The sequence below is a fragment of the Lucilia sericata genome, unplaced genomic scaffold (genome assembly GCF_015586225.1).
Source record: "Lucilia sericata isolate MDLA Ls3-8-SP2 unplaced genomic scaffold, ASM1558622v1 Contig000123F_arrow, whole genome shotgun sequence".
NCBI lineage: Eukaryota > Metazoa > Arthropoda > Insecta > Diptera > Calliphoridae > Lucilia > Lucilia sericata.
In genome coordinates this window covers 123,023-140,723 of record NW_023994155.1, presented here as the reverse complement: position 1 = coordinate 140,723, position 17,701 = coordinate 123,023, and the positions used below count along the sequence as shown (strand labels likewise).

The 17,701-nt window shown below is 37.6% G+C and overlaps 1 protein-coding gene across 4 annotated transcripts in view; it reads left to right on the top strand.

The window, feature by feature from the left end:
* LOC119600832 (histone-lysine N-methyltransferase trithorax) overlaps window positions 1-17,301 on the top strand; it is a 57,165-nt gene extending 39,864 nt beyond the window's left edge. For all 4 annotated transcript variants that reach the window (XM_037951400.1, XM_037951403.1, XM_037951401.1 and 1 more), the window contains 7 exons: window positions 3,598-4,813; window positions 5,003-5,446; window positions 5,511-5,726; window positions 5,800-14,980; window positions 15,055-15,188; window positions 16,641-16,816; window positions 16,882-17,301. In XM_037951400.1, coding sequence (XP_037807328.1) covers window positions 3,598-4,813; window positions 5,003-5,446; window positions 5,511-5,726; window positions 5,800-14,980; window positions 15,055-15,188; window positions 16,641-16,816; window positions 16,882-17,055 — 11,541 coding nt within the window. In that variant the 3' untranslated portion in view covers window positions 17,056-17,301. The remainder of the gene's footprint in view (window positions 1-3,597; window positions 4,814-5,002; window positions 5,447-5,510; window positions 5,727-5,799; window positions 14,981-15,054; window positions 15,189-16,640; window positions 16,817-16,881) is intronic.
* Window positions 17,302-17,701: the final 400 nt, after the last annotated feature.

Sequence of the window (17,701 nt, the reverse complement as noted above, 5' to 3'; positions counted from 1 at the left end):
TATAAAGTCGATGAGATTCTATTCTATGATGTAGACGAGAGTGTACTCCATAAAGTAGACGAGAGTATACTCTATACAGTAGATGAGAGTCTATTCTATGTAGTAGACGAGAGTTTACTCAATAAAGTAGACGAGAGTGTACTCTATAAAGCAGAAGAGATTCTATTCTATGATGTAGACGAGAGTGTACTCTGTAAAGTAGACGAGAGTGTACTCTATAAATCAGAAGAGAGTCTATTCTATGAAGTAGACGGGAGTTTATTCTATGAAGTTGAGGAGAGTGTACTCTATAAAGTCGATGAGATTCTATCCTATGAAGTAGACGAGAGTGTACTCAATAAAGTAGACGAGAGTATACTCTATAAAGTAGACGAGAGTGTACTCTATAAAGCAGAAGAGAGTCTATTCTATAAAGTGGGGGAGAGTGTACTCTATAAAGTCGATGAGATTCTATTCTATGATGTAGAAGAGAGTGTACTCTATAAAGTAGACGAGAGTTTACTCTATAAAGTAGACGAGAGTCTATTCAATGATGTAGATGAGAGTGTACTCTATAAAGTAGACTAGAGAATACATTATAAAGTGGATGAGAGAGTACTCTGTAAAGTAGATGAGAGTTTTTTTCTATAAAGTAGACCAGAGTCTACCCTATAAAGTAGACAAGAAACCACTCTCTATATAAAGTAGACATGGATTTGGAATTTTGAAGGTAACTAACCACTGTGCCCTGACAAACAAACACTGATGATGACGACAACGACTTAAAATACCGGGAGTACAAAGTATTACGTTATGCTCGTATATTTGCATTTCTCCCTTTTTTGTATTTTTTATTATTTGTACTAAAATATTTTGTGTTTGTTGTTGTTGTTGATGTACGTCGCTGGCAATTGTTTCTGGCTTGTTGACCACTTTATGTTTTTGTCTTGGATGGTTGCTTAGCTGGCTGGTTGGTTGACTGACTGGATGTCTCAATGGCTGGCTGGCTGGCTGACTGGGCTGGCTGTTTGGGTTATTTGTTGTAGTTACAATTCTTTGACTGACAGGCTTGTTTTTCCTTAAAACTAACAATTGGATAGAAAACTTATATATACTTTTTTATATGAACCCCTCCAACCATTATACCTTTTCTTCTTCGTGTCTGACAAAAAAAAAACAACTTTTGATATTTGTAGGTTTGATTTTTTATTTAATTTTTATTTCTTTTTTGCTTTTGTTCGCTAGACTTCTTGTTCTTTTAAAGTTTGTTGTTGTTTTTGAAAATTTTCACAATTGATTTGTTATTTGCAGTTTGTTGTTAAGAGGAAAAATGTGGAGGGAAATTTAGACTTTATACTCCCCAGACCCCATTATTTTTTGTTGGGATTTTGTAGTTTTTACATTATTATTAGAGTTTATCATGTAAAAAAGGGTTTACATGTCTGTTGGTCTGGTTGTTTAGAGTCTTCTTTAATATGTTTTCATTCGGTGTGTTTTGTTTGTCGTGGAGGTATTAATTGTTGAAATCTTTTAAGTAGTTTTAAGTCGAGGGGGTTTTGTAGACTTATTTTGTAACTTACTGCTGCATGTCTTTACTTTTGCTAGCTGTCTGTCTGTTTGTCTTAAAGTTCTCATGTCTGGTTTTTCTTTCTTCTGTTTTGTTTAAGGCAGGAATATTTATGAATTAATTTTTATAATTAAATAACTTTTTTGTTTTTTTGCTGTTTTGTTTTAAGCCTGACTTTATAATTTTAAACATGTTTTTCTTTACATCGTGTGTGTGTTTTTGTTGTTGTTGGTTTGTGGAATAGATAATGCCTTGTTTCCTTTATTTCAGTTGTAAGATCAAGGTCAGTTGTTAATTAAATTTATTTAAAAAAACATAAATTAAATTGCAAATAATAAAAGAGGGGGAATTTTTAATGTTTTTAATATTTGAGCAAGGTGCCTATTATTACGTTTCAGTTTCTTTTCAGTGGCAGTTCAAAAAACTTTCTGCAATCTTTTTCTAAAATCATAAAATTATTGAAATTATTGTGTGATGTTTTTTTTTTAATAAAAATAGCATGTTTAAGTGTTATAAATAATATTTGTTGTTTAAAATTAAATTTAATTAAAAAATGTTGTTGCTTTAACTTAAAGATGTTCAAGAATTCATTTTGTTTAAACTAAGTTTAAACAAACTTTTTTAAAATTTAATTATGTAGCACATTTTTCCTAAAAAAAATAAATTTTTATTTAAAATTTTTTAAATTTTTATTCGAAATTAGCGTCAGTTTTCCGACATAAACTTAGTTTTTTTAACAAAAAATTCTGTTTTCACGAAAAGCTCAGTTTTTTACCTAATACTCAGTTTTTCACCAAAAACTCAGTTTTTCACCAAAAACTCAGTTTTTCACCAAAAACTCAGTTTTTCATCACAAAGTCCGTTTTTTTATCAAGAATTCAGTTTTTCACCACAAACTCAGTTTTTTACCAAAACTTCAGTTTTTCACCAAGAACTCAGTTTTTCACCACCAACTCAGTTTTTCACCACAAACTCCCTTTTTCACCTAAAACTCAGTTTTTCACCTAAAACTCAGTTTTTCACTAAAAACTCAGTTTATCACCAATAATTCAGTTTTTTACCACAAACTCAGTTTTTTATCTAAAACTCAGTTATTTTCAACAAAAACTTGTTTTTTTCATCAAAAACTCTGTTTTTTACCTAAAATTTTGTTTTCACCTAAAACTCAGATTTTAACCACTAACGCATTTTTCACAACAAACTCTGTTATTCACCTAAAACTAAATTTTTTCTCCAAAAACTCTGTTTTTTCCAAGAATTCAGTTTTTCACAAACTTAGTTTTTTACTAAAACCTCAGCTTTTCACCACAAACCCAATTTTTTTTTACCACAAACTCAGTTTTGCTCCTAAAACAAACTCAGATTTTCACCACTAACTCTGTTTTCCACCACGAACTCAGTTTTTATCTAAAACTGTGTTTTTCCAACTAGAACTCAGTTTTTCAACCAAAACTCAGTTTTACACCTAAAGCGCATTTATTCACCACAATCGCAGTTTTCCACCACAAACTTAGTTTTTCACCTAAAACTTAATTTTTCACCTAAAACTCAGTTTTTTACCACAAACTCAGATTTTCACCAATAACGCAGTTTTTCACCACAAACTCAGATTTTCACCACTAACTCTGTTTTTCACCACGAACTCAGTTTATTATCTAAAATTCAGTTTTTCACCATAAACTCAGTTTTTCACCTCAAATGTCAGTTTTTTATGTAAATCTCCGATATGTACCACAAACTCAGTTTTTCACCTAAAACTCAGATTTTCACCAAAACATTAGTTTTTTTTTCAAAAACTTGGGTTTTCACCAAAAACGCAATGCTTTTTGACCTAAATATCACTTCTTCGGCAAAAAGGGAGTTTTTACTTGCAAAAAAAAAAAAAAAAAACTGAGCTTTTCGCCAAAAATTCAGATTTTTATCCAAAATTTTCTAAATATTTTTAAAAATTAAAAAATTATTTTTTATAAAAATAAATTATTTTCAAAATTTTCTCCCAAAATTTATAATTTTTAACCTAAAATTTTATCTCTCTCTCTCTTTACTTACAGAAAAAATGTCCAAAAACCAACCTAGACCACTCAACAACAGCTCAACTAAACGGAACAACCAGTGAACAAACCAATAATCAAATAAAAGACGTTACTACAGAACTAACAACAGTCAACACAAAAGATGATAATAAAACTACAATCAAACAAAATCCCAGTATAACACCTATAAATTCTCCCAGCCGCAATATGGAACACAACTCCTTAAACCTATCGCCCTCCAATGTCTCTCAAACCTCAACCAATTCCAATTCCTCTACAGCAGCGGCCACCACAGCCAGTGCAGCAACAATTAATTTGAATTCCAATTCGAATTCAAATTCTTCCTCCTCCACCAGCAGTAATGATAAGAAACAAAAGAAAACGGTTACATTTAAGAATGTACTCGAGAGTAGCGATGATAAAAGTGCGGTTAAAAAGTTCTATAACCCGGATAATCGTAAACCCTTGGTATCGATTATCAAGAAAGAATGTCTTAATCGGCCGCTTATGTATACGAGAAATAGTGAATTTATAGTAAGACCATCGAGGCTAACGGAAATACTCAAAAATAATTCAAATATTGATAAATTAAATTCATTGAAATTTCGTACGAATCATCAGCAACCTCATACTTCTGCGTTAGGGACGACAACAAGTGAAAGTTGTTCAGTTTTGGCGGGTCCTTTGTCAAGAGTATTTGGTGCACCCAGTGAGGAAGAGGATAGTAAACTTAAACATAATATTATTAATTTTCGTTTAAGTAAAGAACAAAGTGATGAGGAGGAAGAAGAAGACGATGAAGACGATGAAGAGGAAGATGAGGAAGAAGAAGAATGTGAGGAAGAGGAGGAGTTGGACGGAGAAGGAATAGAAGAAGAAGATGATATGGAGGAGGAAGAGCTTGCTGTGGAAGCTAAACATTCTCTGGAGCAAGAACATAAACTCAAGCTTAAAGTCTCTAACGAAGAGGAGGAGGAAAATCAACAAATGATTGTGGATAAACATTTTGTTTTACCCAAACGCAGCTGCCGCTCTTCGAGGCTGATTAAACCCAATAAACGTTTAATAGAGGATGGTATTATTTGCAAGAAAAGTATTTTAAAAACTGCTACCGCCACCATGGCTACAGCTGCCGCTTTAGCAGCCAAGGAGGAGAAGACAACGGCTCCTGTTCAACAGCCCAACTATTTCGGTTTGGGTGATTACAATGCCAAGGAGTGTAATGGAACAGCAAGTAAGTGTTGTATTTTGATAATTTTTTAAAAGTTTTCTGAATACTTCTTGGAAAGAGAAATAGCTTAAGAAGTTTTTAAAAAAAGCGATAAAATTTACGATTTTCGCCGCAAATTTAGATTTCTTTTAAAATTGTTTTTCCTATTTTTCAAACTGGTGCTTTAATTAATTTCTTTTTTGATCTTTTCAGCCTTAAAATCCTCTAAGGAAATAACATTAGAGAGCCCAAAACTTTCCGCCTCAAGCTTTACCTCCAGCTCAAATGTTTTCTCGAATTTTGGCAACAACTCAACAAGTACGGCAACCAATGGCAGCGCCGGCAGTAGTAGCACAACACTAAAGCCCAGTAGTTTTGTTTTAAGGCAACCACGACTACAATTCGAATCTTTAACGAATGCCAACAGCACCACAGCAGCTGCAGCAACAACAACCAGTGAACGTAGTAGCAACACCAATGTGGCAGTAGCTGCAGCAGCTTTAGCCTTATCCGCTTCTTTGCCCAAGTCCTTGCAACAGGCCATATCATCGTCGGCGGCAGCAGCAGCTGCTGGTAGTTTAAGTAACACAGCCTCATTGCTATCGCCTACGTTTTCCTTAAATGGTACCAGTGCTATCAAAAATATTAGCAATACAAGTGAGTAGTTTTAAACGGACACAAAGTTCCTTCAGGAAAACTAATAATTTATTTTGTTTTTCAGTTACAACAGTCCCTGTTTCTATAGCTTCCCCGCCAGCTCATCATTGTGCTGTTTGTGCTTCCATAATACATTCGAAAAATTTACCACAAGCCAATAAGTATGTGGAATTAAGCTGTGAACATTGCCGTAAATTCATATCGAAAATTGCCAAGAAATCTCTTGCCATGAAAAACTCAACCACAATGAAAACCGTACAACTCCAGTGCAAAGCAGATGGTAAGTTTTAAATAACAATTGAAATCAACTTAAAGTTGTTTCATCTTTATACTCTCTTCTCTCTCTCGCTCAGGAAATTGTGTGATTTTACCGCTTAACAATAAGGCGGGTCATTTGAAAAACTTTAAGAAAGTTTACAAAGAACGTTGTGGCTATTGTTGGCTGAAAAAGTGTCTACAAACTTTACAATTGCCAAAAGTGAGGCTAAATGCAGTGCTGCCGATCTTAAGTAATGCCATCAGCAGCAACAGCAGTAAATCTTCTTTGCAAGATACCAAATCCAAGAAAGAAATACTAGAGGAAACAACAAAGTTAACGGGTCCTATTAAATGGAAACCTTTAGTAGAACCCTTAACCTCTAGTACGACTACATCAGCAAACCTAACGGAGACATTAAAATTGAATCTGAAAACAAATCCTTTAGTAGAAAATAATGTTACTTTTGGCAGTGTTCCCTTACTAAGGCCGGCCATTTTGGAAAAACCTTTATTTTTGAAAAGTTCTTTAGACACCAAAACGGAAAAAATAGATAAAAAACCTTTGGATGTTTTAAAGGATTTGAAGACGGAAAAACCGGAATCTATACTAGCAGAACCAGCCTTGAAATCTTTAAACAACAAAAAGAAAGATAAATCTTTTGAAAAGGAACGCAAAGAAGTGAGAGTAAAAGAAATGCTTTCACCCAAAGCAGAAACAGATAAAACGAAAGAGTCTAAAGAAAAATTGGAGCAGCTAATGGCAGGGGAAGTAAAGGACTGTAAACAGGATGACAGCTTAAACACAGCAACAACAGCGTCCACTACTACAGTGGCGGCTATTATCCCCGCCGGTCCAACTAATAGCACAGCAACAACTGGCAATAATAACGCCACTACAGTAGCAACAGCAGACAAACGTCAACGCATAGACTTAAAAGGTCCCCGTGTCAAACATGTTTGCCGTAGTGCTTCTATAGTTTTGGGACAACCTTTAGCCATGTTTGGTGAAGAAGGCGAGGAATCTATCTTAAATGAAGAACAGTTACCGGAAACGTTAGAGCAAACAGAAACTAAACTACCGCTCACCGATGAAAACGATAACTGTGCCTCCTGCAAACCCCAACAATTGGCTACAGATGAACAACCTTCCCAAATAACAGAACCTCCCTTAAAGACAGCTAAAATCGAGAAACTAGAAACCACTACAAAAGCCTTGGTTCCTGTTACCAAGTTATCACAAAGACCACATCACTATAATACCCAATTGACCGCCTATAAGAAACAGATTAACAGCCATATACATCCCTCCTTAATGACACAGCGAGCACGCAAGGAACCCCAGGTGAAATGTAAACTTTTAATCTCTATAGACTTCTGGGAAAACTATGATCCGGCTGAAGTATGCCAAACTGGTTTTGGTCTTATTGTTACGGAAACAGTGGCGCAGCGCGCTTTATGTTTCCTTTGTGGTTCGGCGGGTCAAGAACCTTTAATATTTTGTTCCTGCTGCTGTGAACCGTATCATCAGTATTGCGTCCAGGACGAATTCAATCTCAAACATGGCTCCCTCGATGACACGCTACTGCTGAATGAAAGTTGTCTTAGTGTGACGACGCAGGGCCTAAGTTCGCATGCGAATAATGCCATAGCCAAGTTGAATTGGCTGTGTCCGCGTTGTACGGTGTGTTACACCTGTAACATGTCTTCCGGTGCTAAAGTGAAATGTCAAAAATGTCAAAAGAACTATCACTCTACTTGTTTGGGCACTAGCAAACGTTTGCTAGGCGCCGATCGCCCCTTAATCTGTGTCAACTGTTTGAAGTGTCGTTCCTGCTCCACCACAAAAGTAACGAAATTTGTGGGTAATCTACCCATGTGCACCAATTGCTTTAAGTTGCGCAAAAAGGGCAACTATTGTCCGGTGTGTCAGAAGTGTTATGATGATCAGGATTTCGATTTGAAAATGATGGAATGTGGTGATTGTCATCAATGGGTGCATGCCAAATGTGAGACTCTAACAGATGAGCAATATAATCTGCTAAGCACTTTGCCAGAATCCATAGAATTTATATGCAAAAGATGTTCCCGCAAATCGCAAGATGCTAAACAAAGAGCCTGCGAATGGCGGGAGGCGGTAAAGGAAGAATTCAAGTCCAGCTTAATGAGTGTTTTAAAGCTGCTAAGTAAATCGCGACAAGCCTGTGCTTTGCTGAAGCTAAGTCCACGTAAACAGCTAAAATGTGCTTGTGGTTCCAGCTCCAACTCCTCCACGGCTAATAACAAATATCAACCCAAATCTTTGCAATTTAGTTCACAAAACTCACAAGTTAATGCAACTAATGAACCGGATCCTTTGGCTTCCACCAACAATATAGACATCTATGAATTCGATGATCGTGAACGAGATCAGGTGACTTTGAATCATCATTCCACTTTGGAGTTACAAACCAAGAAGTGTATATGTCAAGCTCAAGTGACAACACCGCCCAGTAGCTTAAGTCTAGTGGAGATAAAACATAAAATCTCCAATGGTAATTATGTCTCATTGGCGGAATTCAATTACGACATGAATTTGGTGATACAACAGGCCAATTGTGATGATTTGGTTATTGTATATAAAGAGATATTAAGTGAACAATTTCCCTGGTTTCAAAATGAAACCCAAGCCTGTACAGATGCTTTGGAAGAGGATATGTATGAGGCGGCGGGAGGAGCTTATGGTCTCAATACTTCTGGGGATTCAGAATCAGATTATAATATGGATTGCTTACCCTCTAGCCAGGAGCAACAGGACGATCAAGATCGTTCAGCTTTATTGGCTGAATTGCCGCATGATTTGGAGGAACAGCTGTATAATATAAAATCTCGCACGGATGCTAGAATATGTTTATTTTGTCGTCGTACGGGTGAGGGACTGCCGGGAGAAGAATCTCGTCTTTTGTATTGTGGTCATGACTGTTGGGTCCATACCAATTGCGCCTTGTGGTCTGCAGAGGTTTTCGAAGAAATCGATGGTTCTTTGCAAAATGTACACTCAGCCGTAGCCAGAGGACGCATGATTAAATGTTCCGTTTGTGGCAATCGCGGAGCAACAGTGGGTTGTAATGTTAAGTCATGTGGCGAACATTATCACTATCCCTGTGCTAGATCTAAAAATTGTGCCTTTCTTGCCGATAAATCCATGTATTGTCCTCAGCATGCGGCCAGTTTTAGTAGTTCTAAAACCAGTTTTGAAACACAGTTCGAGGTAACACGGCCGGTCTATGTGGAATTAGAACGTAAGCGCAAGAAGCTGGTGGAACCCTCAAAGGTACAATTTCATATTGGCTCCTTGGAAGTTAAGCAATTGGGTCATATTTTACCCCGATTCTCGGATACTTATGAATCTTTGGTGCCCGTTAACTTTCTATGCTCACGTTTGTATTGGTCTTCCAAAGAACCTTGGAAAATTGTGGAATATACTGTCAGGACTTATATATACAATGCCTCCTCGACTTCTTTGTCTAATGGCGCCATTGATTTGGGTAAAAACTTTACCGTGGATCATGGTCAAAGTGATACGGCCTTAATACAGCAGGGCCTAAAGCAAATACAACAATGGCATTTAAGTTTAGCCAAAGGAGACTATGAAACCGCTGAGGAATATGATTATTTAAATAATTTTCCTCAACATTCTTCCTGTTCGGTTAATAATACTCAAGAAACTAATGCCACCAATGACGAGGAACCTCAAACCAATGCCGATCTCTTGCCTCCCGAAATTAAAGATGCCATATTTGAGGATTTGCCAGGTGATTTACTGGAGGGTATTTCCATGTTGGATATTTTTACCAAATGCATGAATTATGAGGATATGGCTCAAGGAGAACACTCCAAAGATGGTGTTAGCAATCAGCAATTGTCAGATGAGGATACTATGACTTCCATAGGAGCCTTCACCAAACAATGGCCAGCGGAGTTTAACAGCAATTGGCCGAATACGGTTAATCACAGTCATGTGGAGGATGCTTTGTTAAGCAACAACACCAACGTAACTGCAGCCCAGGCAGCCAAACTGCAGAAATTGAAGAAATCCTCCTCGCCGGTGGTGAATTGTGAGGTTAATGCCAAAAATGCCATTAAAAGAAGAAAGATATCGGAAAATATGTTAATGTCGCTCAACAATCATCAGCGCTCGCAAAAGAAGGAGGTGGCAGCGGTTACCCGTAGACTAGATATGGAGGGTTCCAATAAAATAACGTTTACCTGGAGTGCAGAGAAAAGATATAATCTGGATTCTAATCAAACCGATAGTAAAATTAAATTAATGCAAGTGGATGGTGTTGACGATAGTATAACCGAGTATCGTTTTGTTACCCAAGAAGCTACCCAGGCGGCCGTGAAGTGTGAACGATGTCAATGCACTTATCGTAATATAGAATCTTTTCAAAGGCATTTAAACAATTGTGAACCCATGTCTTCTTCCACCAGTGAATCGGAAACGGAACATAATTCCCAAACACCAGAATTAACACACAATACGGCGCAGGCATTGACTTTGGAACAATTGCAAGAGTTAAATAATAAACTACAGCAGCAGCAGCAACAACAGAGAACTAATCAAATGCCTTTTATACAAAGCATACCCACACAAACCTTAACGCAATTGCAAGGCTTGCAAACGGCGAATATTTTACAGGGGGTACAATTGCAGGGAGTGCAAAATTTGCAGAATTTGCAAAATCTACACAATATCCAACAGTTAACACAGCCTCAAAGTTTGGGAGGAAACTTTTTCATTTCTGCCACCCAACCGGATATGAATCAAGCTTCTAATGATCTGCAATTATATGCCAATACTCTACAGGGCTTGACCGCCAATCTGAATGGTACTTTTACATTACAGCCCACAGCCAATCAATTTACCACAGCTCCTCAATTGCAGCAGAATCAGCCACAACTTATAGCCGTTTCCACTAACCCGGATGGCACACAACAGTTAATACAACTACCGGCAACGGCTGCACAGACACACCAAACGGCTCCGGCAACATATCAAACTTTACAGGCCACCAATTCCGATAAGAAAATAGTACTACCCGTAACTCAGGGCAAACCACTCAAAACTATGGCCACCAAAGCGGCTCAACAGGCTGCCGCCAAGAATAAACTAAAAGCCACCACTGTGGTGAAACCCATCCAGTCGAAAATCAATGTTACCACAGCCACCACCACCAATCACATAACACAACCACAAACGGTTAATGCCACACAACTAATCAATCAACAATTACTGCAACAATTGCAACAGCAGGCCCAACAAAACTCAGCACAACCACAGCTACTCTTTCAAACAGCTCCAACACAACAGCAGCAACCGCAAATCATAATGCAGCCACAACCACAAAATATCATTTCATTTGTAACCACCACTAATGATGGCACACAACAGCCCCAACTGCAGTATGTAACCTTGCCCACAGCGCAACAGGCCACGGAGTACAAGCCTCAAACACAAGCTTCCCTGTTTACCACAGCCAATACACAGCCTTTGTTGCAATCAGCCTATTTGCAAACAGACGCCAGTGGTAATTTGGTCCTAACCAATGGACCACCACAAACTACCACTCCTTTACAGCTGATAACCACACCCCAGGGACCGCAGGTTATAGGCACCTTAATACAACCACAAACTTTGCAACTGCAGGGAGGTAATGTTCTGACAACAACCACCACCTCCACGGCAGAAGGAGGAATACCACAACAGGGCAGCGCGCAGACCCAACAGCAACAGGTGATTATTAGCGGAAATCCAGCAGGAGCCACCAATGGTTTAGAAATGCTAACAGCGGCCACACAACCACAAGTCATATTAGCCACTACTACACAACCCATGTACTATGGCTTGGAGACTATTGTACAAAATACTGTCATGTCTTCACAACAATTTGTTTCCACCGCCATGCCGGGAGTGTTAAGCCAAAATGCCAGTTTTTCGGCCACTACTACCCAGGTGTTCCAGGCCAGCAAAATAGAACCTTTAGTGGATATACCCGCCGGCTATGTTTTGGTCAACAATATGGATGCCAATAATGCTCTTTTACAACAGCAACAAGCTAACAATGCTGCAAATTCTGCAGCCCAACAGCAGGCTAATCAAAATACTTTCATACAAGCCGCCCTACAACAGCAGGCCCAGGCTTTGGCCGAACAGCAACAACAACAGCAGCAGCAGCAACAACAACAGCAGGCTGCCCAAAATAATGTATATCGGTTGCAAACACCTCCTGTAAACACCTCGCAAGGTTTCCAACTACAAACACAACCACAAATAATGGTAACACAACAACAAACCTCAACAGCAAATCAACCACAATATGTAGAGGCTACAACTCCGCAACAAAATGTGCATTTGGTTAGTGCCAAGGTGGCTCCGGTGGCACAAGTTAAAAGAACCAAATCTACAGCTCCCGTCGCCACAGTAACTAAGGTACAACCTCAAGTGGTTAATAAAGTAATGCCCAATGTGGTGCAAACACCAGCGCCTGCACAAGCCACAAAAATTAAACTACAAACTGCACAACTACAGCAAACACAAACTCCACAAACAGCAAACAATCTAAAGCCCATAAATCAAACCCAGCTTAATGCAATAATGCAACAGCAGCCGCAAATAACAATAACATCACAAAATCTAAACACAGCAAGCAAACCAATGGAGGTAACTAAAGCGCAACTAACAAACACCACGGCCACAATCGTGGCAGCTTCAATAAACTCTACAACAACTACCACAGCTAACAGCAACAAGAAAACCAATATGATAAGACCTTTACACAAGCTAGAGGTAAAACCCAAGGTAATGAAAACCGCCACGGCCACGGTAGTAACCAAGCCTACCATAAACAATAATATAAACCAAAACAACCCGCCTTTACAACAGCAAACAACAATAGCGCCGCCCCTAAATCCCAATAAAATGATAGTGTTGAAACCACAACAGCAACAACAACAAACAACGCAGCAGCAGCAACAAACAACAACAGCGCAGCAAGCACTCATACAAAATAACACAAATCCAACAAATCTAGGAATAACAGAGGCGGAAACTAATACCATCATGCCTCTGACAAATCTAACAGAATCTACGGAAACTACAGAGTTTATGAATCTGCAACATGTGGCTAATAATCATCAGCAACATTACAATGTTTCCGATGCTTTATTGTTAGACGAAAGTTCACAAATGGCTCAGCAGACTCTGTCTCACTGTAGCTTTTCAAATACAACGAATTCAGCATACGAGCAAACACAAGCACCAGCTGCTGCAGCAGGACAACACAATAACTCGGATAATGTTAACAATATATTGCCCACAATACAAAGAATGCCCCAGTACACCAACATTAATATTGTCAATCCTTTGCAACAGTATTCTAATACAACAACCTCTACGTCTACCACCACCAGCAGCAGCAGTACTACCATAACCCGGCCTACAAATCGGGTTTTACCCATGCAGCAAAGGCAATATGAACAACATTCTCAGACCAACTGCAGTTCAACTTCGTCTACTTCCACAGGAGCTGCAGCAGCAGTTAATACGCAATTTACACAGCATTCTACTACTACAAATACACAGATCTCACAAAGTCAAAATCTAAATAACACAGCGATGGATACAACACCTCCCATAGCCATTAAAAGCAACATTAATAAAATCGCCTACGAGCCGGAGGTTAAACAAATGTTGCTGCATTCACCCCAACCTCCACAGGAGGCTATACAAAATCATATGCAGCAACAATTGCAAACACAACAAAATCTGCAATTGCAGCAGCAACAAAGTATACAACACAATATAGCTAAATCCTCCCCTCCTCCACTAGCCTACGATATAGGGGAAAAAGTGGATGATTCAAATCCCAAAATGTGTCTGCATGATATGAACTATGTACACAATAACATGCCCGATTTTGTTAATCCCTCTACACCCGAGGCATGTCTCATAACCGATCCCAAATTCCCTCCAGAAGGAGAAGTTATTTTGGGCGGTGGCTCGGATTGCTGTGAAATTGAGGAAGAAGCCTTAAGTTCTGCTCATAATGAGGAAGAAGAAACTGAAATGGATCAAGGGCAGCCTGATGATGAGGATGACGATGGTTTTAGTTTGAAAATGCCTTCGGCAGATGGTTCCGATAACATGTCTATGGATAGTGATGAGCCAGCAGTTAAAGAAAAAATCAGCAAAATTCTAGACAATCTTACCAACGAAGATTGCAATGATTCTTTAAATACTAACACCACATTGGAGGCACAAGTGCAAGAAATGCACTGCAACAATCAATATCTCAATAATACCCTAACAGCGGAGAATTTAGAAAACAATGAGCAGCAGCAGCAAACACAATTAACGCCACAAGATGCTAATGATTACTACACACCCACAACAGAGGAAACATCAGCCTTTATAGCCGCCCAATTGGCAGTTGAAAATATGAAAGAACAACAGCAACAGCAAAATGAAAATTATAATCATTTGCTACAATCTGAAAATTCGGCCAAACTGCAGCAGGAAGTGGAAAATTCCCTCAATACCAACTATATGCAAAATTGCGCCAACTCCCTAACACCCGCCTCGAATTTGAATACTCTACAGCAGCAGCAAACAGCTAATCTCTCAGCCCCTTTAACCTTAACAGCACAGCAACCGCCTCATCCTCCCTCTAGAGATCCCAAACGTATAACAGGACCTCATTTACTTTATGAAATACAAAGTGAAGATGGTTTCACCTATAAATCTTCCTCCATAAGTGAAGTATGGGAAAAAGTTTTCGAGGCTGTACAAGTAGCTCGCCGCGCCAATGGTTTGGCTCCCCTACCCGAGGGGCCGCTAGCCGATATGAGTGGTGTTCAAATGATTGGTCTTAAAACGAATGCTTTAAAATATCTCATTGAACAATTGCCGGGCGTAGAGAAATGCAACAAATATACACCCAAATATCATAGACGTCATGGTTCTAGCTCCAATTCCCACTCGGCTTCCAGCAGTTCACTGTCCTCTTCATCTTCTATGAATGGTAATGCCTCTGTAGCCGCCTCCCTCGATACCGATAGCAATAGTATGGATTATGCTTCAGATCAAGAAGATCTAACGGAAAATCCCTATGAATGTGCTCGATGTGAACCGTTTTCGAAACGTTCGGAATATGATATGTTCAGTTGGTTGGCTTCACGGCATCGCAAACAACCGGTACAAGTGTTTGTACAACCTTCGGACAACGAACTGGTGCCAAGGTAAGAGATTTTGCGAATATTTGTTTTAATAAAGCAAATTTTTATATCGTTGTTTTTTTTTTCTGTTTTTGCAGACGTGGTACGGGCAGTAATTTACCCATGGCAATGAAATATCGCACTTTAAAGGAAACTTATAAAGATTATGTGGGTGTATTCCGTTCTCATATCCACGGTCGTGGTTTATATTGTACAAAGGATATTGAAGCTGGTGAGTTATTGTAAAAAAAAACTAATTTAGGTCTAGTTCAGTTCTAGTTCAGTTTTAGTTCAGTTCTAGTTCAGTTCTAGTTCAGTTCTAGTTCAGTTCTAGTTCAGTTCTAGTTCAGTTCTAGTTCAGTTCTAGTTCAGTTCTAGTTCAGTTCTAGTTCAGTTCTAGTTCAAGTTCTAGTTCAGTTCTAGTTCAGTTCTAGTTCAGTTCTAGTTCAGTTCTAGTTCAGTTCTAGTTCAGTTCTAGTTCAGTTCTAGTTCAGTTCTAGTTCAGTTCTAGTTCAGTTCTAGTTCAGTTCTAGTTCAGTTCTAGTTCAGTTCTAGTTCAGTTCTAGTTCAGTTCTAGTTCAGTTCTAGTTCAGTTCTAGTTCAGTTCTAGTTCAGTTCTAGTTCAGTTCTAGTTCAGTTCTAGTTCAAGTTCAGTTCTAGTTCAGTTCTAGTTCAAGTTCTAGTTCAGTTCTAGTTCAGTTCTAGTTCAGTTCTAGTTCAGTTCTAGTTCAGTTCTAGTTCAGTTCTATTTTAGTTCTTTTCAGTTCTATTTCAGTTCTAGTTCAGTTTTAGTTCAGTTCTAGTTCTAGTTCAGTTCTAGTTCAGTTTTAGTTCAGTTCTAGTTCTAGTTCTAGTTCAGTTCTAGTTCAGTTCTAGTTCAGTTCTAGTTCAGTTCTAGTTCAGTTCTAGTTCAGTTCTAGTTCAGTTCTAGTTCAGTTCTAGTTCAGTTCTAGTTCAGTTCTAGTTCAGTTCTAGTTCAGTTCTAGTTCAGTTCTAGTTCAGTTCTAGTTCAGTTCTAGTTCAGTTCTAGTTCAGTTCTAGTTCAGTTCTAGTTCAGTTCTAGTTCAGTTCTAGTTCAGTTCTAGTTCAGTTCTAGTTCAGTTCTAGTTCAGTTCTAGTTCAGTTCTAGTTCAGTTCTAGTTCAGTTCTAGTTCAGTTCTAGTTCAGTTCTAGTTCAGTTCTAGTTCAGTTCTAGTTCAGTTCTAGTTCAGTTCTAGTTCAGTTCTAGTTCAGTTCTAGTTCAGTTCTAGTTCAGTTCTAGTTCAGTTCTAGTTCAGTTCTAGTTCAGTTCTAGTTCAGTTCTAGTTCAGTTCTAGTTCAGTTCTAGTTCAGTTCTAGTTCAGTTCTAGTTCAGTTCTAGTTCAGTTCTAGTTCAGTTCTAGTTCAGTTCTAGTTCAGTTCTAGTTCAGTTCTAGTTCAGTTCTAGTTCAGTTCTAGTTCAGTTCTAGTTCAGTTCTAGTTCAGTTCTAGTTCAGTTCTAGTTCAGTTCTAGTTCAGTTCTAGTTCAGTTCTAGTTCAGTTCTAGTTCAGTTCTAGTTCAGTTCTAGTTCAGTTCTAGTTCAGTTCTAGTTCAGTTCTAGTTCAGTTCTAGTTCAGTTCTAGTTCAGTATTAGTTCAGTTCTAGTTCAGTTATAGTTTTAAAAATTATAAAATATGTTTTAAATTTACTTTCTTTACACTCTAGGTGAAATGGTTATTGAGTATGCTGGCGAACTAATACGTTCCACATTGACAGATCAACGTGAACGTTATTATAATAGTCGTGGCATTGGCTGTTACATGTTTAAGATCGATGATCATTTAGTGGTGGATGCTACAATGCGTGGTAATGCAGCTAGATTTATAAATCATTCTTGTGAGGTAAGTTGGAAAAACAATATTCTTTAACAGCACACATTCTTATGGTACTTTCCGTACAATTACAGCCCAATTGCTATTCCAAAGTTGTTGATATATTGGGCCATAAACACATAATCATTTTCGCTTTACGACGTATTGTTCAAGGCGAGGAATTGACTTATGATTATAAATTTCCATTTGAAGATGAGAAAATACCCTGTTCGTGTAGCCAAAAAAGATGTCGTAAGTACTTAAATTGAGAAGAGAACGTGGAAAATAGTAAGCAATTTATGGGTATTTGGTGTAAAGTTTTAACATAAAAAGAAAACAAGATAAAGCATAAAGTGATTTTCAAAGAAAAGTGATTTTTTTTATAATTTCGAAGCGAAACATTTTTATGTCTGTGTAATTATTAATATACTCATAGTTTAAATATTATATACATATATTATTATAACAAAGAAACAAAAACTATAATTCTTATAACAACAATAGCAGCAAAAGCATACAGAAGAATATAAATAACATTTATTAATTTAATTCTGATAAAAGAGAAAAATAACCTAGAAAACTAAATCAAATACTTGAAAAAGAAAAACACAAATATTAAGTAGAAGAAGCTAAAGCAAAGCAAACAAACTAAAAAACAAAACAAATTACAAGAAATATATCAACGAATATTTAAATCTATTTTTTTTTAATTTGCCACTATAAACGTGTATTAAATCAAAAGTTCTTTCTGAAAAGGAAAGTATTTTAAATGTTTTAAAAAAAGCAAGAAATATTTAATTTTTGTCTTAACGAATTGTGTATAAAGGTTTTGTCTTGAGTAGATTTGTAAATTATTGTTTTAAAATTTTATATAATTAGTAGTTAGGATTGTTTTTAAAAGTTGTGCATATGTTC